Source organism: Octopus bimaculoides, chromosome 3, assembly GCF_046866305.1.
Source record: "Octopus bimaculoides isolate indiv1 chromosome 3, ASM4686630v1, whole genome shotgun sequence".
Taxonomy (NCBI): domain Eukaryota; kingdom Metazoa; phylum Mollusca; class Cephalopoda; order Octopoda; family Octopodidae; genus Octopus; species Octopus bimaculoides.
Window position 1 is genome coordinate 165175348 of NC_142930.1, and position 23421 is coordinate 165198768.

Genomic DNA, 23421 nt, shown 5'->3' on the forward strand with positions numbered 1-23421 from the left:
AACATACCCATGCATTTATGCCTCAAGGGTTACTGAAGGCCAACATTACACACAAACCACTTATCTACAATTACATAAATTTATTATTTTCATAGAGATATCAGGATTCTTGACTTTGCATGACAAACAAAATGCACAAAGACCAAGTTGATGTGCTGAACTTGGAATTATTCCTGATAAATCTGGATCTTGTAAAGGATTTTTATTCATGTAGTGCAGTATCATTGCTATTTCAATTTTTACAGACAGAAAACAATATGAAGGGACCAGATAATACTGAAACCATTTTCATACATTATGTAGAGACATAATGATTGAAATGACTAAAAGATTTCCGTCTCTGAGCAAGTTCTGTTTTGAAGCAGAAAATGGCAATTACTGTCTTAGATGTTTTCAGCCATTCTTGCTGGTTAGAATCTCTGAGAGATGAGAAAAAGACAAGTAGAACTGAAATGTATTATCAAAGAATGCACGAAATGATTGTGTTCAAATGAAAATTTAATGAACAGCAAAAAGGTCAGAGAAACATGTTCACAACTGTCCCCTAATCTTCTTTTCTTTAATGACATGTCAATTTTGGAGAACTCTTCAATCTTGAGATTATCTCCCTTTCTCAAGTGAAGTTAACTGCCTTTTGGTAATTATGAGACATCTCTTAGAGGCAGAGATAATGTGTAATAAATCAAGAATCTATGTAATATGCTATTTGATAAACCTGTAATAGTCTGTTGTTCAAAAACATGCCACTGGCCACCAAGTTATTTCTCTTATTTTTGTCTAAAATTATGATAAAATATCTGTAGTGAAACTCCAAATCAACCCAGACCAAACAAACATCTGATCGAAAGTGTTCCAGTCAACCATTTATTTTAAAAACAAGTAGGGCCACATTATCGAATGTGTCCTGAGAGTGAATTATGACTTTACAGAGATTATTTGGCTAATATTTATCACCAGTAGCCCGTGCTCTTAACCACTACGCTACGGGCATATGGCGTAGTGGTTAAGAGCATGGGCTACTAACCCCAAGATTCTGAGTTCGATTATAGGCAGTGGCCTAAATAATAATAATAACATTGAAAAATGCCTTAGGAACGAGAACCCAAGTTCGAAATTTCCCCAAGACACCCGATGAAGGTTGGATGGCATATCAGCCGAAATGTGTTAACAACAAACAAGATGAGGACAAATATCCGTCAAATGTAAATAATGTACATAATGCAAATGGAGTTTAGTCTAAGCCTTTCAATGTGGATGTTGGACTTCAGCAAAGGTGTGTATTGTCACCCCTCCTTTCCAGAATTTTTATGAACTGCACAGATATGTGCAGACACTGTGGAAGTGGGGCCACGATGGATGGATGAAGAACCGGTTGGGTGATATCAGCAAACGACATGGTGTCACAAACATGGCTCTTCAGAAGGTGATCTCCAACATGCACTGAACGAGTTTGCTGCCGAGTGATGCAAGGCAGGAACAAGAATGTTGCAAAAACTGAGACACTGGTCCTCTCCAGAACCTCATCTTAGAGCACACTCTGCATATTAGTGACATCAACGAGACATGGAAAAGTTTAAGTATCTCAGGATCATATTCACGAGTGGTGGGAAGAAGGAGGCTAAACTGGACGCTAGAATTACAAGTGTTGGCTCAGTAATGTGCCAATTCCAGCGTTCAATCCTCAAAAGAAGAGAGGTTGGCAAAAAAGCCAAGCTTACCATCTTCAATTCAGTTTCAATGCTTGTCCTCGCCTCTCATCATCATCATCATCATCATTGTTTAACGTCCGCTTTCCATGCTAGCATGGGTTGGACAATTTGACTGAGGATCGGTGAACCAGATGGCTGCACCAGGCTCCAGTCATGAATATCAGGTAATGACTGAAAGAGTACAATTGTGAATACAAGCAGCCAAAATGGGATTTCACTGACGGATCTCTGGAGTAACGTTACTCAACAGAGCGCATAGCTTGAAGATAAAAGACTCTCTCCAGATTGAGTTGCCACTTCTCCACATTGAGAGGTCAGTTCTGGTATGATGAACATGTGATTAGGTCAAGAACAAAATGGTTGCATAATACTCTTAATCTCAGTTAGTCATGCTTGAGAATCCAGCCAGAAAGTGTAATGACAGTTGCTTCTGAAAGGATCCCATGGGAGAGATACTCAAGGATGCTACCCCCAATGACTATCTCTAGAATAGTGGGTGGAGAAAATGGATGAATAGTTATTGTATTGTGTTGGCTGGAAACTAATGAGTTTTAGCCTTAAGTTACCTGACACTTCCAGGTTTAACAATTCAGCACCCTCAATGCTAGAAAACATTCCAGATGTTTATCAAATGCTTGGATGGCCACAAAGACCCCACCCCACCCCCAGGAGTCAATATTAATTACCACTTTGCCAACCCCTGGTCTCGGACAAATATAGTCATGAAGGACTTAGAGAGTAGGGTACTTACTTTTGTTACAAGTACTACAATAGGTATCCCTAAATTACAGTTGAGTGTGTTCTCTGGCAGAGGAAGCAAAACGTTTTCTTCAGAGGGACCAGCCGGAGGAGGATGGAGAGGATTGATGTCCCGACGAGAAGGTGGCTGGCTGATTGTTTCTCCACCTTCTTCTGGTTCACTATATTCTTGGAAAAACCTAACCACTGAAAAGAAATAAAAAAAAAAAAACATTAATGGTTATATAAACAACTATACACACACACATGCATTTCATAGCAATTAGTAAATATTTTAACCTCCCAATTAATACACGTTTAGAAATAGCTGGGTGGTCAAGAAGTTTGTTTCCCAATTGTTATGGTTTTGGGTTCAGTCCCAATGCACTGCACCTTGGAGAATTGCCTCCTACTATAGCCCCAGCATGACCAAAGCCTTGTGAATTTGGCACACAGAGACCGAAAGGTCATCAAATGTATGCAAGCACATGCATGTGTGCATTTACATTCGTATGTGCTCTGTGAAAGCCACTTTTGCAATCAGTGATATTGTCACTTCTGTCAACAACCTGTCTGTTTGCCCTACTCCTATGAAGACAAGTAAAATAAGAAATCCCTTCTTTGAAAAGCATGTAAGGGTTTGCAGCAGAAAGGATACCTGATTGTAAAACAATGCCTCAATTGCATACTCATCTAACCCATGCTAGATGGAAAAACAGGCATAAAAAATATAATGAAAATCTTCATGTAGGAAAGAGAATTTGGATAATTTAAACAAATTTATGCAAAAATTGCTTGCTTGTATAAAAACAAGGCCAAGCAATTTGGATAATTTAAGCTAATTTATACAATTATTGCAGGTTTGTATCACAATAGAGGGAAAAGCAAACCAGACAGTTATTAAGCTAAATCAGATAACGAGAGCAAATAGTGTGAACATAATATTGAAATATCTGGTTTATTTAATGGAGATAAAAATCATATTATCAAAATATAGAATATAACTAATGTTCCACAACAACAGTATGATTAAATGTAAAGATAAGAGATGGTGAGATAAAACAGAACTAGATACATGATGTATAGGAGGCATCAGCCATACCGAAATATGTTATTAGCAATAAGTTTAAAATATTTGCTGTAGAAAAAAAGCAGCCAAGAAGAAGAACCATTATTGACACAAAAATATTTCACTAGAAGATTTATTCCAGCACCGTTTTTAATTTTATTTACTTTATTTTTCTTTTTTATTTCAGACATTAGAGTGCAGCCATGCTAGGGCACCACCTTGAAGGATATTTTATCTGAATGAATTGATCCCAGTATTTTTTTTAAGCCTTGTACTTCCACTGCACCCCATCCTCACAATTGACTACCTTCAGCCCCTACTTCTATCTCTTACCTCCTGACCCCTCTTGCAACCTTTTCGACATGTTACTTTGAAGGTTTGTTCTGCTCCCTCAGTTTCATCTTTAGTTTTCTTTCTAGTACCACCCCACCCACTGGGGGAGAAGGAGCGTGCTGACCCCCCCCCACTTTCTCATTCACTGACTCCCCACCCCTGCAGTAAATGGTTTTGCTGATATCTAGAATGAGGGTCACAGAATGGAAAGAGAACTGCTGTTATGAGGCATTGCCATAACTAACACTACATGTGCTATAGTTCTCATAGTACAGACCTCGTGGTACTCTTTCGGTTACGACAACGAGGGTTCCAGTTGATCCGATCAACGGAACAGCCTGCTCGTGAAATTAACACACAAATGGCTGACCACTCCACAGACATGTGTACCCTTAACGTACTTCTCAGTAAGATTCAGCATGACACAGTGTGACAAGGCTGGCCCTTTTGCATTACAGGCACAACAGAAACAGGAAGAAAGAGTGAGAGAAAGTTGTGGTGAAAGAGTACAGCAGGGTTCGCCACCATCCCCTGCCAGAGCCTCGTGGAGCTTTAGGTGTTTTTGCTCAATAAACACTCACAATGCCTGGTCTGGGAATCGAAACCACGATCCCACGACCGCCAGTCTGCTGCCCTAACCACTGGGCCATTGCGCTTCCACAGTACAGACCTATACTATATACTAAAATGCACTGTGTCCTAGATATTTTGATGTACAGTATCTCAGGAGAGAACTGTGGTAATTATTTTGATATATCATGTCCTAGGGAACATAGATTTTCTAACTTTACGATGATGGCCTGCTATTGGTAGAACTTCTTCCTGAAAGAACATTACTGATATCTGAGGTTCATATTTAGGATCCAGGGCAATATCACATGCATTAAAATAGGGGATCAGCTCACTTGATTTTACCCCCACCAAAAACAGGTTTACCCTTTCAAGTGGAATATGGGTTGAGACATAAAATACATTGACTTGTTCAATGAAAATCTACAGAGGATTAGAACCAGCTACACAAACCAAGAGTGGTGTATGGCATAAGGATAAGATGAACTGGTAACCAAATATGGTATCTACTCACCCAGTTTAACTCTATATTTTATGTTGAGAAAACTTTAACACTCTTGAGTTTCTAGTTACATTTAGAAAAGAAACTCCCATCAACACATCATCATCATTTGACGTTCTCTCACCTCACAAACAGCAACTGCCTTCGATGAGGACTGGCAACAATGTCTCAACACAGCACTTGCCTCAATCCAGTCAAAAGATTATCACTGTAGACACTCGTGTGCTGTCAGCTTCAGACTGTGGAGTTGCATGCACTCTCATCGCTGAGAGCACAGACTTTGTTGTCATCGGACACCAATGGACTACTTATCATGGGTTGGACGGTTTGACAGAAGCTGGCAAGGCCAGGGGCCTCACCAGGTTCTTTTGCCTGCTTTGGTTTGGTTTCTACAGCTGGATGCTCCTCCTAATGCCAACTGTTTTACAGAATGTAATGGGTACTTCTTTATGTGGTACAAGTACCAATGCTTTTCATATGGCACCATCACCAGTACTTTTGTGTGACACCAGCACTGACAGGGTCACCAAGCGCCTAAAAGATTATAAATATTACAGCTTCAAATGACTAAATATTTGTGCAACAAATCAGTAACGAGGATATAATATGGCAGTATTTCAACATTAGAAATCTGAATTTCAGTAGTTTTCCTTCTTTATATTTGGCAAGAAGCCAGAGATTTAGGTAAGAATATAAGTTGTAACAATTATTTTCTCAATGGCACCAATACAATAAGAGTATGGTATTTCACCTAAAAATTCCTATCTGGTATTGCAGTAAGTGTTTGTGTGCTATGGAAATAGTTGACTGTACAAAGTTTTAAAAAAGTGGGTTTGACAGGAGTTGGTGAGTCAGAAGAGTTAAGTTCAACTGTCTGCTTTGGCATAGTCCCTACTTTCTATGGCTGGATGCCCTTCCTAAAACCAAACACTTTACAGAAAGTGTACTAAGTGCTTTTTACATGGCTCCAGCAAGGTCACCAAGTAACTTAGACAGGACTTCTCAACTGAGGTGGGGTGGGGGGAGTAGTATCAAAGGTGGCGGTTCTGTGCCAGGTGATGAGCGGTTAGAGAATGAATAAAGGAGATACATGGCTACATCAGTAGGGGGGAGGAGAGAGAGAGATGGAAAGAGATAAGAGGCTACAAAGATTATGTAGACGAGCAGTGGGGTTTTTTGTATTTTTTAAAAATATTCTAAGCTTTATATAATCCATACTGTTGAACACCTTAAGAAAATGTTCATCTTTATTGTTTAACATCTGTTTTCCATGTTGGTATGGGTTACAGATATCTTAAGTCATTTTAAATATTTCTCCGCTTTAAATGTTGAACTTCATCTCTTTAGCATTTAAAATGGCCATATCTGGCCAAAATAGTCTGCTTTATGTTCAAAGCAACTAGATCTGGCCTCTCACACCAACCCTACAAAGTCATTCTAAAAATAAACATTCACATCACTGAAATCTCACAACTATGAAAGAGTGCATAATTAATACAAAACAGTCCAGTGGCACATAAAAAGCACCATCTGAATGTGGCTGATGCCAGTTACCCACTGACTGGCCTCTGTGCCAGTGGCACGTAAAAAGCACCAGCTACACTCTCGGAGTAGTTGGCATTAGAAACATTTCCAGATCAGATTGGAGCCTGGAGCAGTCTTCTGGCTTGCCAGTCCTCAGTCAAACTGTCCAACCCATGCCAGCATGGAAAACGGACGTTAAACAATGACGATGAATGAGAATAAATAGGCATTAGATTTGACAGAATAACCGAAACACTAAAAGAGTGTTTTGTCTTTGTTTTTAACTCTATGCAAAGTGCATCGGTGAATATGTTGTTTGACCTCCACTGTCCCATTGAGAACTACTTGTGTAGAATAAACAACAGGTTCTGACAATGCAAAACAAAAAGAAGTTCCAATATATATGGAAAGAGGACTGGAATGGGAGGATATAAATATGCTGAAATACATCAGTACAGAAGCAGGTACGGTCATGATGGTTAAGGGGTTTGCTTCCCAATCATGAGATTTCAAGTATGAGAAAATGAACATTAAAACAATGGAGAAATGTTGTTACTGGGGAGTAGAGTGTTGTACTAATAGACATTATATTTAAGGGACATCTGACTTGTCAGTCTGCCTCATGGTCCCTGCAGCCGAAATGGAAAAGGTGTTGCCCTGGAGGATGGTAAGGGAGGCACACTGGAACAACCACTGGGGAGACAGGCAGTGTGTGTGCGAGAGATAAAATTGTGCTAAGAAATCAAATTTCTTTTAAGCAATAATAATATTTAAACAATGAAGAGAATGAAGAGAAGAAGGATTGCTAAATTAAAATATAGCTATTAATGGTGAGTCTGCAGTCTAATTCGCAGCAACAAAATCAAATGAGTAACAGCATTTTCAAGAAATATCTTTTAAAAAAAAAAAATTTTTAGTAGTAATTTAAATTAAAATTCTTTGTTGTTTCAGTCACTAGATTGTGGCCATGTTGGGGCATGGCCTTGAAGAAATTTAGTCGAATAAATTGACCCAAGTACTTATTTTTTAAAGTCTAGTACTTATTCTATTAGTCTCTTTTGACAAACCACTAAGTTACAGAGACATAAACACACCCACACCAGTTTTCAAGCAGAGTTTGGGGACAAACAGACACAAAAACACACTTTATATATATATATCAAGCTGAGCAAAATCACAGTTGTGGTGGATGCCAGTATCATGCAAATGGCACCCGTGCTGGTGGCACATAAAAGCACCCATTACACTCTTAGAGTGGTTAGCGTTAGGAAGGGCATCCAGCTGTAGAAACCTTGTCAAATCAGACTGGAGTCTGGTGCAGCCTTCCAGATTACCAGTACTGGTCAAACCATCCAACCCATGCCAGCATGGACAATGGACGTTAAATGATGATTATATACACACAGAGGCTTCTTTCAGTTTCTGTCTACCAAATCTGCTAACATGGCTTTGGTCGACCTGAGTCTATAGTAGAAAACAGTTTCTCCAAGTGGCATGCTGTGGGATTGAACCCAGGACCATGCTGTTGGGAAGCAATCTTCTTGCCACACAGTCACGCCTACACCTATTTACAGTTACATCAATGGTTGTCCAGTAAGTGGAGAGGCAAAATTGTTAAGAGTGTCGGACAAATTACCTTACAGTAGTATTTGTTCCAGCCCTTTACATTCTGAGTTCAGATCCTGCCGAAGTTAACATTACCATTCACCCTTCCAGGGTCAACAAAGTAACAGTGAACTATTCCTGGCCCTTGCAAATTCCAGGCCTTGTGTCTACATTAGAAACAATATAAAATTGCGGACATTTCTCTTAGCAAAGAGACCAATAAAATAAGCACCAGACTAACCCTTATAAAAAATCACATCTAACCTTATAAACCCACCCAAGGCCACCCTTCGTTGTGATACAAACTTCCCAATTTTAAAGTGATCGAAAAACCTTCCAAAATTTCATGTTAATTCATCAAAATCATTTAATGCCCGTTTTCCAATGCTGGCATGGGTTGGACAGTTTGATAGGAGCTGGCAAGACTGGAAGTCGTACCAGGTTCAAGAGTCTTTTGGCACCCTTCCTATTGCCAACCACTTTAGAGTGTACTGGATGTTTTTTACGTGGCACCAGCACCAGTGACAAAGATATTTTACTAAATTCTTCAATGTTTTCAAAATTAAAATGAATATTTCAATAGAAATTTGGTTACAAAAGGCTCACAGATACCAGGGATTATTAATACAAAGAACTGTTTGGTTTTGGAACAAGAAAGCAATTTTAGCACTGACACGAATATCTAACTAGTAAAGCAACTGAAAGCCACAACATCACATTCTCTCCACCAATGACCACATACAGACACACACACACAAATACTGAACGAACACAAACCATTTTTTTTTATGGTTCTAGATCACTCAGGCTGGTATTTCTATTAAAAAATTCAGAGAAAAACAACCAGAATGAAAAAAAAAAAGAAAGCTTCAAACTGTTGCAGACTAAACAAAGCAGTCTGCCTTTACACTGACACACAACTGTGTGTGCGCACGCACATCCGAGCACATGTAGGGGTGGCTGTATGAGTAAGAAGTTTGCTTCCCATTTACATAGTTCCAGGTTCAGTTCCCTTGTGGACAAGTATTTTCTACTACAGTCAAGGGCTGACAAAAAAAAAAAAAAAAAAAACTTGCAAGTGGGTTTGGAAGACAGAAGCTGAAGCTAGCTGTAGAAAATCTGCCTCAACAAACTCCCACCGACCCATACAAGCATAGTAACGAAATGTGGACATTAAATTAACTCACAGAAGCATTGTTTTAACGTCCACTTTTCCATGCTTGTATGTGTCAGAGATGGAGTTCATTGAGCCAGATTATCTTTTTCTTTCACACTGACAAAAGGTAAAAATGTCTTTTCAAATGCCAAGATTCAAAGTTCTGACAGCAAAAATTGGGAACTTGCTACATGCTTGGAACTCATCTACTCGTTTCCTAGTTAATATTGTGAATATTGAGAGATGCACTGAAACTTGCTAAACTAGTCTACAGCAAATAATTGCAAAATGAAATAGATCAATAACAAAATATTATAATTAGCCAAGAATCTGATCATGCTATTTATATTTAGTAACTGATATTTCTGAACACACACACACATACATATATTACATATAGAAAAAATGTCCAAGAGACACCTCACTGGAAAGCTTCCAATAAGCAATATAAAAATTATATAGCATCAGAAAATGCCTCGCTAACTCCATACATCATCATGGATAACATCTATAAAAAACACACACACACACACACACGCACACGCACACAAAATTAAATTTGAAATCTAAAAATGCAACCTGTTCAAAATTGAATGTAAATTTTAGACAGAATATATTTTGTAAGGGTTGATGCAAGTCTATTTCACAATGAAACCAACTAAAATAAGCACAAATATCTTTGAAACCTGTCTTTGCCAGAATAGATTGGCAAACAAAAATAAAGAAAAGAAAAGAAAGAAACCTTTTATATATATATATCCAATTTTGGAGGCTTAATTAATCTATGCTATATAATTATACATAAAGGCATCCGTTCTAGTGGTTAGGGCATTCCATTCATGATGTAATGATTATGGGTTTTGATTCCTGGGCCAAGCGACACATTGTGTTCTTGAGAAAGCACTTCATTTCATGTTGCTCCAGTCCACTCAGCTGTAAATGGGTCACCCCTGTAACAGAATAATAACCTTCTGATCAGGGGAAATGTCGGCCTGCTTGCCTAGCCAGGGATGGCATCACTTGAAAGCCAAAACAATAAGAAGCACATTGTGACCAGCAAGGTGTAACATCTGAGTCTGGTTGATCACGTGATATAGCTATGTACCTATGCTACATATATAGTTTAGAGTGGCGAGCTGGTAGAATCGTTAGCCTGCCGGGCAAAGTGCTTAGTGGTATTTCATCTGCTGTTATGTTCTGAGTTCAAATTCCACCAAGGCCAACTTTGCCTTTCATCCTTTCGGGGTCGATTAAATAAGTACCAGTTACGCACTGGGGTCGATGTAATCCACTTAGTACCTTTGTTTGTCCCCTCTATGTTTAGCCTCTCGTAGGTAATAAAGAAATATATATATATACCTATCTATAACCATAAGTAATGTGGAATTTTATTATAAAATAAAAAGATCTGTTAACAACTCCTGAAAGAAAATATAAAAACCCCTTAAGGGCTGATGAACCTTTCAAAGACATTCAAGTATTCAGTAAAACAACTGTAATATTTTGAATAAAACAAATAGGACCCTTCTTATAAGAGAATATTGGTGAAAGGCCAAAACTCTTCAGACCAGTACAAAAACCATTCCTTCCTTGTGATTTCCAATGAATTTACTCCAAGATGCTATATAATAAATTAAAAACAAAAAGTCGAAGCCGCTCGAGTCAGAAAAACACAAATCAACCAGTCTGTCAAAACAGCTGTCCCCTGCCCCTTCTCTCCTCGTCAATGGACAGACAACAGCGAGACAACCAATTAATAGCAACCAAGCTGGTCAATAACCTGAAGAGAGTTTCTGGAATGTAGGAATGTCAGATTCAATTGCTGTGAGGAGAAGTAAAATGTACAGTTTGGTGTTCTTTGCTCATTCCACTCAATGATGCTACAGCTACTACTACTAAAAACTCACTATCATCTACTGAGGGAGGATCCAACGGAGTAAATCCTCTGACCCCAACCTCATCATCTCCATCAATACATCCCATAATGAACAGTTCAATTATATTTCTTTCTTTATTGCCCACAGGGAGCTAAACATAAAGGGGACAAACAAGGACAGACAAGGGGATTAAGTTGATTACATTGACCCCAATGATTAACTGGTACTTATTTAATCGACCCTGAAAGGATGAGAGGCAAAGTGGACCTCGGCAGAATTTGAACTCAGAACGTAACTGCAGACGAAATACTGCTAGGCGTTTCACCTGGCGTGCTAACGTTTCTGCCAGCTCGCTGCCTTCAGTTCAATTATATTGGTGGCCTTCAAAGAAACAGTTAAAATGTAAAGCTACAATAGAATGTAGAATACTGTGGATGACCAAATGGGACAAATCAGGACCATTGCAAACCTGCAGCTGTGGTTCACAGAAACTGAATGACCATCTTATGGAAGACAGTCCATTCATTAAATGTTAACAAGGAAAAGTTTGTCATTAGACTGTGGCCAAACTGGAGCACAGCCTTGAAGAAGTTTTAGCCAAATAAATCAATCCCAGGACTTAATTCTTAAAGCCTGGGACTTATTCTCTCAGTCTTTTGTCAAATTGTTAGATTATAGGAATGTAAACAAACCAACACCACTTGCAAAGCAGTGATGGAAGACAAACACACACTAATAAATAAAATATATATACAGGTGTAGCAGTGGCTGTGTGGTAAGTAGCTTGCTTACCAACCACATGGTTCCGGGTTCAGTCCCACTGTGTGGCACCTTGGGCAAGTGTCATCTACTATAGCCCTGGGCCGACCAAAGCCTTGTGAGCGGATTTGGTAGATGGAAACTGAAAGAAGCCCGTCGTGTATATGTGTGTGTCCCGGTTCCCCCACCATTGCTTGACAACCAATGCTGGTGCATTTACATCTTCATCACATTGCAGTTCGGCAAAAGAGACCAATAGAGTAAGTATTAGGCTTACAAAGAATAAGTCCTGGGGTCGAATTGTCCGACTACAGACGTGCTCCAGCATGGCCACAGTCAAATGACTGAAACAAAAGAAAAATATATATATATATATTTTATTTATGCGCCCTTTTAAAGCCTAGCCAGGCTCATGGGCCCAGTTTCCCGGTTTCTATGGCGTATGTATTTCCGTCAGCTGGACAGAATGCCAGTCCATCGCAGCTTTACTCAAGAAACAGGAAGAAAGAGAGAGAGAAAGTTGGGGCGAAAGAGTATAGCAGGGGTCGGACAAACACCAGCTTAATAATTATTTCAACAAATTCATTATCTTTTTCATTTAAAATTAATTTATATAAAAGCAGTGTATTTCAAATGCAATCACCAGTGGAAGAGAACCAGCACAGAGAGAGAGAGAGAGGAAAGGGTGACATAGCTTTTAGTCACTGAACCTCACATTGTGCATTCTCACTCCACAATAACAGTTGTGACAAAAACAAAACAACTTCCACCAAGAAATAACAGCTGAATAAATAAATAAATATATATATATATATATATATATATATATATATACACATACATACATACATACATACATATATATATATATACACAAGGTGCGATAGGTAAATTGTTGCCATTTTATATTTTGCGCATAAGCAGTATAGTAGGGCTAGTTGGGCACTGTCTGTGAGAAAAACAGCACCATGACACAATTCACTTTGCCAGGAATTTGGAAATGACATGCTGTACTGTTTGGCATTTGTGCCAGCAGCTCCAATACGAACATTTCAGAGTGTTTGGGTGTCAATCTGAGGACACGTACTGAGACTGATAAAAATCAAACATCCAGTCAACATCATGGTGTTTGGAGTGATCACTAGTGATGGCGATGTTATGCCTCCATTCATCTTCCAACATGGCCTCAGACTCAATATGGAGAACTACATCAAGTGCCTGGAGGAGGTAGTACTGCTCTGGGTCAAGAGGGTGGCTGCTGGAAGACCCTATGTCTGGCAGCAGGACTCTGCACCCTGCCACACCATGCCACACAAGCAGGAGAACCCAGTCATGGTTGTCAGACAATTTCTGCGACCACATCACCCCTAACATCTGGCCACCTAACTCCCCAGACTGCAACACCCTTGATTATCATGGGGGGGGGGGGGCGAGTTGAATGAGAAACTCCTTGTAACACCAAAGATGAACTAAAGGCAAGGATTATGGCAGCATTTACCAATTTAAATAAGGAAATTGTCCAGAAGAGTTGAAGGAGATTCCAAAGTCGTCTGGAGGCCATGGTTGAAGCCAATGGCGATTTTATTGAAAAAATTTAGTCCTTAGTATTTCAAGATATTTTAATGTAATTTTGGTAAATATATCTGTTAAAATGAGATGTTAAGTGTTATTTTCATTTTTGCGTAATTTAGATGACAATTCATTCACTGCACCCTGTATATATATGTGTGAGTGTGTGTGTGTGTATATATATATATATATATATATATATATATATATATACAATTACATTTGTCATTAAAAAAAGTCACTAGATGAACAATGGGTGGTGTTTGCTGTTACTGTTTTAGGACTAAACCACCAAATGGCCTTCGTATTTTACGATTCTATAGCTTGGTCTCTTTTTCTTCACTAACAGTACTTAGGATTACGTTGTATTTTTTTCTTTTTTTTTTATCTTTTAATGTCTACTTTTCTGTTCTTGTAGGAGTCAGATGGAGTTTGAAGCAAATCTTCTTTGGGCCAAATGTCCTGACACCAAGCCTCACTTTCCAAGTAAAGTAATATTTCCTTTTGGTCAGACGGGTCTTTGAAGAATATTGGGACACTATTTATATGACAATGACACTCATTTACCATTATCAAACATCAAGACAAGGAGTCACAAACACACAAATCATTCAGTTTCCACTCACAAGTCTGTGGTTAACCCAGATTATAGTAAAAGACACTTGCCCAAGGTGCCATGCAACGAGACTGAACCTGAAACCATATGGTTGGAAGCAGATGTCTTGACTACACAGCCACACTTGATTAAAAAAATATATCAATAAATTGGCCAATTTCCAGGGACTGGTCTTTCTAATGATTTGTCCTTCAAATTCACCATAAATCAAATTTTTTAACAAATGTAATTAACATGCATTGTTTCAAGAAGAGAAACACAGTAAAATATTATTAATTAGAGTTTATTACCTTTGTAACATTCAATCAACCTGTAGTTCCTTTCACTAAAAAGGTCACAGCGGATAAACAAACACAAAAATCAATGAAACCTAGAAACAACTTGCCACATCAACAGCAACAACTGGTTCACTGAACATAGGTCATTTATTATTTACTACGGGGCAAGAAAATATAAAACAAGAATGCAGATACTAATATGTGTGTGTGTGTGTGTGTGTGTGTGTGTGTGTGTGTGATCTCTTTCTTTTTTTAGTGTATTGTAGAGATTTCCCAAAATTTCAAATTTAGGAATAAATATAGCATTTAACCTTTTATTGCCATATTTCTTTTCAAATACTCTGTTGCTGGTGTTTGGAACATAAATTAACAAGAAATTGATAGATTTTAATTTAGGCCACTTTTTTGATACCAACCTGCCAGAAACTGCCTCTAGTTTGCTGATACAAATTGTGTTTAAAATTATCTAAAAACTTTTCCCATTCCGGTCGTATGTAAAATGCATCATCCAAACGTGGTCGATACCAGTGTCCCTTGACTGGCTCCCGTGCCGGTGGCATGTAGAAAGCACTCACTACACTCTCAGAGTGGTTAGCATTAAGAAGGGCATCCAGCTGTAGAAATTTTGCCAGATCAGAATGGAGCCTGGTGCAGCCCTCTGGCTTGCTAGACCTCATTCAAACCATCCAATCCATGCCAGCAGGGAAAACGGACGTTAAACGATGATGATGATTTCAATTAAGATTCCATGTTCCTTTAAGTTACAAGTACCATTTTAATAATGGTAAAGTTATTTTACTATATTCATCATCATTTTAAAAATTATGAAACAAGGGCAGCAACAGAAATGTAGTAGAAAAAGGGTTAAAACAAGAGGTTTGTCTCCTAGAACTAGGGACAATATCCATTTTGTGCTTGAAATACCGAGTAGGAATTAGTATCAATGCCAAGTTGTATTTTTTTTTTTTAAACAATCTACAGACTGGCAAAAATGAAACTTTTAGAAAATATTTAAGTGGGAAAGACTGGACCAAAATATCTGAAAGCTGGGTCATGTTTAACCTTTTAGTAATTAAACTGGCCATATGTGACTCAGATATTCTACCTGTTTTAATGTTCAAACTGGCAGGATCTGACCTCTCGCACCAACCCTACAATGTCGTTCGAAAATTACGAAGTCACAGAATCCTAAGACAATATTCATTGAATAAGCATTACATTTGACAGAATAATTTCAATGCTTAATGGTTAACAATACAGTGGTATGTAACTTAATGGAATCGGTAGACAATATATAAACGGTGTGGTGCAGAATGTCCAGTTGGTAGAAGTGTCTCTTCCTCGCACCTCCCTACTTGTTGGTCTCGACAATGAACATTCAGGTGTTAGATTAACTGGACTGTTAATTGTGAAATTAATGTCTAAGTACAGTAAACCCCCAACTATCGCAGGTGTTATGTTCCAAAACCCCTTGCGATAGACGATAATCCAAAGTAGAAACAGCACTGTGTATTTGTTTTTAATAGTTTTATAATTTGTGTATATCTAATTATAAATGCAAAATGCCACCACAAAGGAATCGACGTAAGCTCAAATAATAAGCCATGATAGGGGCACTGCGATATGGCGAGAGATTACTGTAGTCAAGTGTTCCATAGAAACACGTACCCTTAATTCTCCAGTTGAATCAGGGTGGCACTATGAGACAAGTCTGGACCCTTGAAATACTAATAGGAGAGATGAGGATGAACTGACCCCAGTACAGGACTAGTGGTTTGTTTATTGATCCCCAAAACAACGAAAGGCCAAGCTGACCTCTTTGGGATTTGAACTCAGAACAGATTCAAGACATTTTATTCAATCCTCTCTGGAAAAAATACCCTAAGGGTATTTACAGTCTGGTATTTAAGAGAACAATGAAAGCAACTACTGTTAGACACTTGTCAGCAGACATAAATGAGAACCACTCATCTATAGAATCAAAGAGAATGGAATATTGGAATTTAATAAGAAAAGAAATTAGGTCTTAGAAAATTGTGGCTGTGTGGTAAGAAGTTAGCTTCCCAACCATATGGTTCCAGGTTCAACAAGTATCTTCTACTAGAGTCTTGGGCTGACCAAAGCCTTGTGAGTGGATTTGGTTGGCAGAAACTGAAAGAAGCCTATCGTGTGTGTGTGTGTGTGTCGCAACACTGCTTGACAATTGGTGTTGGTGTGTTTAACCCTTTAGCATTTAAACAGGCCATATATGGCCCAGATATTCTACCCGTTTTATGTTCAAACTGTCAAGATATGGCCTCTTACACCTGCTCTGCAATGTCATTCTAAAGATATAGAATCATATCATTGAAATCTCAAAATTTCAACATCTTATTCGTTATTCATCTCAAACTGGACAGAAACAAGGTGCCATTATTCCTTAAAAGAGTGTAATGCTCGTATTCATTAAGCCACAGGTGGTTCTGGCAATGACCACGCTCAAAAGGTTTTTTTTATGTGCTACCTGCACGGGAGCCAGTCCAGTGGCACTGGCAATGACCACGCCCGAATGTTGTTTTTCATGTGCCAAAGTAATTGAAAGAAACAGAGCATCTCAAAAGAAATACAGTAACGAAAAGGTTAATGCATTGAGAATCTGAAGATGTTTCCTAATAATATCCTGTGTATGCGCAAGCATGCATGTGCTTAGTTCAATCTGCCACAACACAAGTTCAGATTCAGACCCCACTGTGGGGCACTTTGGGCCAATATCTACTATAGCTCCTGGTTGACAAATGCCTTGTTGGTTGATTTGGTAGTCAAAAAACTATGTGAACGACTGTTTATGCATGGATGTTTCACCAGTAGATAACTGGTATTGGTTGGTTTATGATTCTGCACTTAGTGGTTTGACAAAATAAGATCAATACAATCAGACTTTAAAAATACTGGAGTTGACTTGATCACAAACCCTTTCATGGCCCCAGCATGGCCAGTACAATAAGTTAAAAAATAAAAGTAATTATTCAGTAATAATAAACAAAAAGTTTTTTATAATAGCAAATGAGACACCACCCAAAAAAGAAAAAAAAAGTAAAAATATGTAAAAGAAGAAAGCCAGTAATAAAATCTATGGCAAACTGAGAAAATAGATTTAAACTGGCCATTTCAGAAGAAACAGTGACCGTCTGTTGCCATGTATGCTGGGTGAGGTATTGACATAACACAGGAAAGAGATAACTATAATCATTGATCTGTCCACAGCAATGACTCAGACAAGCTGCTTAGTTTCACCGACTTTGCAAACACCAAGAGAAAGAGGAAGCAAGCAGTTTTAAGTAAATTGTGTTGTGACAGAAATTGAAATTTCACTTCTAAATTTAGCTTCAAATTAACCAGCTCAAATTTTACTACAGTTAAGTCAGTTGTTTCAACAGTTGACAATAAACATTTAAACTAACAACAATTTAAATTAACTGAGACAATATGAGACTTGATAAGGTTTCAATTCCCTTGATCGGCATGGGTTTATGATGACATGTATAACAATCAAATTCTATCAGGTTTGAGGTCATGTAGCGTGTTCAGTTGAAGCTATCTTTTCCTCCGATACCCACTTTATCTCTGCCATGTCATTCACACACACACAATACTTGCTTCATTTCACTTCAACCTTTACACACCTGCACTCAGTGCATATGTTCTACCACCATGCAGTGACTGCACTCCACGCACAAGCAACAAACAATCTGCCCTTTGCTTGAAGAGAGAATCCCCTAGCTGCTTGCAAAGCTAACAGCTCCCTGAATTTTCTTCATTCTGGCTACTATATTTTCACAGCACCCTCATCTACTACTGATGAAGTTACCTAGGTAACAGAAGCTATCAATTACGCCAGTAAATCCTTCCAAGTATTGAAAACAATACATTTCACTGCTGCTTTGCTCACTACTCCTCTACATCTGCCACATTTAAAATCTTTTATTCACTGCCAAACCTGCCTTGTGATCCCAGTATGCTGCTTGTGCACACATACTTCACAGCATGTACACTATATGGACATTAAATGATGATGAGGAGGAGGATTGGGTGGCAAAGCAAAAAAAAAAGATGGGGAAAAACAGGGAAAGAAATGAAGTAGCTAAATCTATAATCTGCATCCACCAAAGGATAAATAAATGCTTCAAGAAAGAACATTCCAGTCCAATCCATCTAATTCAGGTCCACAAAAGATTTTGTTAAAATATTTTGCACATTGTAGAACTAATTTATTGCTCATAAATTAATTTTTTTTTTGTTTAGTACAATTCCTAAGAATATTTAATTATGAAAATAAGATTTTCTAAGCATCAAATGGTTATAAGGGTTCATCCAAGTAAAACTGGAACCATGGGGGTTCATAGGATCAACGAAATGGTTGAGAACCACTGACTTAATGCATCAAACATTAGTGGACAGATAATCGCCCCCGGTTGAAGACCACTGAAAAAAAAATCATCATCTGCAATATCAATATTACCAGTTGGTACTGTTTTAGTACTTCACTAGTGGTTATGTGGCCAGGACACTGGCAAATATCAATTTCTTGATCCGATATTATATATTTGTTTAGTATTTCATGTGGGGGAGTATTATTTCATGACAGAAGTTTTAAATAAATAAGTTATAAAATACTGTTTGCAAAAGAGGTGGAAACAAACAAATGAAATACAAGTTTAATAACAAAACAAAAGCAGTAAAATTTATATTGATTGGTGAGAGCAGCAGCAGGAATTGTGAAAGACAAATGATAGACTTTGGCAGCAATTAACAGAACAATTAGTAAAATACAGGACATAGTAATGAAATAAATCTGTTTCAACCTACAAAGTAGATTCTAAATGACTGCGCCTGTTTCTATTCTAAATCAACGTGAAATATCTCAACATTGCTTTTCATTACCAATGGGACATTATTTTCTAAATTCCAACACACCTGTCATTAAGTGGGTATTTTTTTTTTATCACCTAAGACTAAATTAGAGGTAATTTCACAAAAAAGCAATTACAAAATGAGATAATGGAGAGAAGAAGAAACTAGGAAATTTACACCTTTTCAGATCAAACACATGGTAAGAGATTACGATCAAAGACAAAATATATTGCTTCTAGTGGATTGGGCAGAAACAGGAGTGAAATAAGGTCCATAACAGAGATAATACTAATAAGAGTTAATCATTTAGGATTTAGATTACTCTGTCGAGTGTAATGCTTATTTATTCATTGTTTTGAATTAATCATGGATTATCTTGTAGCTCTGAGATATTGATGACTTTAAGAATGACGTTGCAGGGTAGGTTCAAGAGGTCAGATTTGGCCAGTTTGAACATAAAACAGGGAGAATAATTTGGCTGGATAAGGCCACTTTAAATGCTGAAGGGTTAAATAAAGTATGTAATACTGGGCATTTTCAGGATCAGAAAATAATGAACAAATAAGGACCCCAACAAAATACTGTTACCAAATCTGGAATGGTGTCACCACACACACACTCAGGTACCTTAAATGATGCCAGGACTACTACACACTGGGCATCTAGAATACTGCTACACATACAGTCATCCTAGACAGCATCTGAAAAGTCTTCCAAGGAATTGCTAAAGACTCCTTCACCAATACACAGCAACATCCAACACAAATGGCCTGTCTGCTTATTCTATCACTACTACAATAACCTCCATTCCCCTGAAAGCCCTACACAACACTCCTCTCCCATCTGTCTTCTATCACTAAGACTTCACACTAATCACCTCAAACTCTGGGAGTTCTTTCCCACCCATGTTTTCGTGTTTCCAAGGATTTAATATAAACCAAGTCAATCCTACAAGTCTCAGTTCTCCAAAGCTTGACCTAACTAAACCATAAAAAAGAGAGATTCTTTGTAAATGATCCTTCATTTAATTAGTTTCACAAAATTGTATGCTTTGTCATGCAGAGACACACATGCAAATCTCTTCATTTACAGATCTGTCAAGTTCTTCTTATTACAAAAGAATTATATAAAAGGGGGAAAAAAAAAATTAAAAAGCTTTAATTCTGTGATGGAAGGGATTATCATACAACTTAGAGAATAAGGTTTTTACAAATAGGGGCTGGTAGTTTTCTTTTGCTACGCATGGTTTTAAGCTCAGTTCCACTACAGAACATTTTGGATGAGTCTATTCCAGTCCCAGGCTGACAAAGCATGGTAAGTGATCTGGGTAGATGGAAACTGAACTTTTGAAGATGTGTAAAATGAGAAATATCTTTTTTTTCTTTTTTTTTTCAGTAAAACAGATAAGGATTAGTGACAAGAAAAGCATCTGGCTGTAAAACAATGCCTTAACCCTTTCGTTACTGCATTTATTTTGAGATGCTCTGTGTTTCTTTCAATCAATTTTAAATATAACAAAAGAATTTAGTAAAATAACTTAGTTATCATTAAGCTAGAGTTAGGAACATAAATTGTGACTAAAGTTTGGTGGAAGAATTTAATTCAGAACTTATGAAAACAAGACATTTGTACTCAGAGCCAGAGCCGGTTTCAGCCGGGTTGGTAATGAAAGGGTTAATACTACAATTATCTAACCCATGCTAGCATGGAAAAAAATATGAATATAAAAAAAACAAACCAAATTAGCGATTATAGAATGCAAGCAAATACTTGGTAAATGTCTTCAGTCAACAATAAATACAAATACCTTTAATGCGTGATTTTTTTTGTTTCTTAATGGGAAGGACAGGCATAGCAGGATAACATATTGAACCGCAGATCATGTTCTATGTTCAAAGGGATTCTTTGTTTTAGCACATGGCTAAAATCCTACTTTCCACCACAGACAAACTTGGAAAAATTGTTTTTTTAACTTCACTTTTTCATTTTAAATTTATTATTAAATAATCATTTTTACCAAAAATATTTCTCAATGCATTACAGAAAGGCTATTTTAGTATTCAGTGAATTTATAATTTGTTTAAAATCATCATCATCATCATCATTGAGCATGTTTTCCATGCTGGCATGGATTGGACAGTTTGACCGGAACTGGCAAGCTAGGGAGCTGCACTAGGTTCCCATCTGATTTAGCATGGTTTCTATGGTTAGAAGCCCTTGCCTAACACCAACTATTTTACAGTATACAGTAATCCCTCGACTATCATGGGTGTTATGTTCCAAAGCCCCCCACGATAGGTAACAATCTACAAAGTAGAAACAGCATTGCATTTTTTTTTTAATTATTTTTATAATTTGTATATATTCATTTTATTGCAAACGCAAAACAACACCATGGAGGAATCGACGTAAGCTTAAATAATAAACTGCAATATGGCAGGGGGTTACTGTATATAACAGGATGCATTCAGCACTGGTACATGTGTTTTCTACGAGTCAATGGTACTTTCTATATGGCACCGACATAGGTAGTTTCTAAATATCTTCTTGTGAGAAAAATTAGTTTGTATTGCTAATGGTGTCAAAAAAAAAAAAAAAAACAGCCGAAGTCCAAGCATTTGTTAATGGGGTAGAACAGTAAGTGTGGGTGGGTAGTGGTTACAAGAGTGTATAGTAGAGTGAGTAATGGTTAGAAATGAAGAACGGGTGAGAGAGGAATATGGTGAAGCATAAATATTGAAGGATCATTATAGTAGGAAAGGTCCTAACAGTTCCTAAACCACTTTAAAACAAATATAAAGATAAAAAAATTATGTGTGCAACAGCTTAATGCATGTTAATACTGCAACCTGTAAAGACATATTATATGAAGTACAAGGTAACCCTGATGTTGATGCAATGAGAGAAAAAAAAAATACCCATTCTGTACAGTCTGTAAGGTGGTTGGTGAATTAGAACAAATAACATGGGGTATAGAAGCCCCTTTAATCTTGTCATGAACATAATCTCTTTAGAAATGGTTGGCTGACAAAATGCACCAACTGTAAAGTAGTTGATAATAGAAGGGTTCTACCCCTGCATGCATGGAAGGGGGACGCTAAACGATGATGATGATGTTTGAAAATGAAGGACATGCATTTACAACTATCATACAATGTCAAGACAAGGAGACACACAAAGGGGCTTCACTCAGTTTCCATCTACCAAATCCATTCACAAAATTTAGGCTGGCCAAAATACCATTAAGTTAGAAAGCAAACTTCTAAAGCCTGACAGCCACACCTGGATATAGAAAGATGATAGACTGCATAAAATTCAAAAGAATAAAGTGAAAGTGACCATCACTACTTACAACTTTGTTCATATTTGTGTCGAGTATCCTTTGGAATCTTTAGTTTTTCAATATGCTGTCTAAGTATTGTAATCCATTTTTGTAACGAGTCCATGATATTCCATGGCTGAGCCATTGATACAACCAACAGTACTAAGGTATGAGCGAAGTTTCCTTCCGTGAGAGCATATCTCAGTAAATTTATGTGCTGGGTGTCCCCATCAAGGATCCAGGCACCAAGACGCGTTTGATCTGAAGACAAAAGAACAAAATGAAAATCAGTACACAAAAATTAGGGGTATTCTTTCTGAACTGCAATTACTTGATAAATCACTACTTATCTGAAACCAAGAATGTCATCATGAAACCATTTCTACAACCATCACTTGGAATTGAAGAGGACTTGGTAAATATGTAACAAGCACCAGTGCTGGTGCCACATAAGGAGCACCTGGCACACTCTGTAAAGTGTCCGGTGTTAGGGAGGGTATTCATCCATAGGAACTAATCCAAATCAGGCTGGAACCTGGTACAGCTCTGGTCAAATTATGTTTAACCCATGGAAAAATGTTAAATGATGATGTTTTTGTTTCCAAGTGCCTGTGTTGTTGCAAGTAGACGGGGACACACATGGCATTCCTGCCCTTCACCCAACAGAACAGTCAGGACGCAACAGCTGAACGAAGGGAACGCTACACCACCATTGGGCTGGTACAAATTTCATCTGAATGAACCAGAATAATGTGAAATGAAATGCCTTGCTGAAGGACACATTGTTTGTATTATCCAGTCCAGGAAACAAACATTGAGATCTTCAACTTAACATTTATGTCAGATCAAAAATAGGGATATTAAAATTTTTGTTAATGCCATATGTACCCCAGTGTTTAGAACC

The 23421-nt window shown here is 37.7% G+C and overlaps 1 protein-coding gene across 1 annotated transcript in view; it reads right to left on the reverse strand.

Moving 5' to 3' along the window:
* LOC106877363 (cytoplasmic dynein 1 light intermediate chain 2) overlaps positions 1-23421 on the reverse strand; it is a 78197-nt gene that overhangs the window by 17835 nt on the left and 36941 nt on the right. The window contains exons 4-5 of the mRNA XM_014926251.3: positions 22548-22778; positions 2461-2654 (exon numbers count right to left, since the gene is read on the reverse strand). Of these exons, the coding sequence (XP_014781737.1) occupies positions 2461-2654; positions 22548-22778 (425 nt within the window). The remainder of the gene's footprint in view (positions 1-2460; positions 2655-22547; positions 22779-23421) is intronic.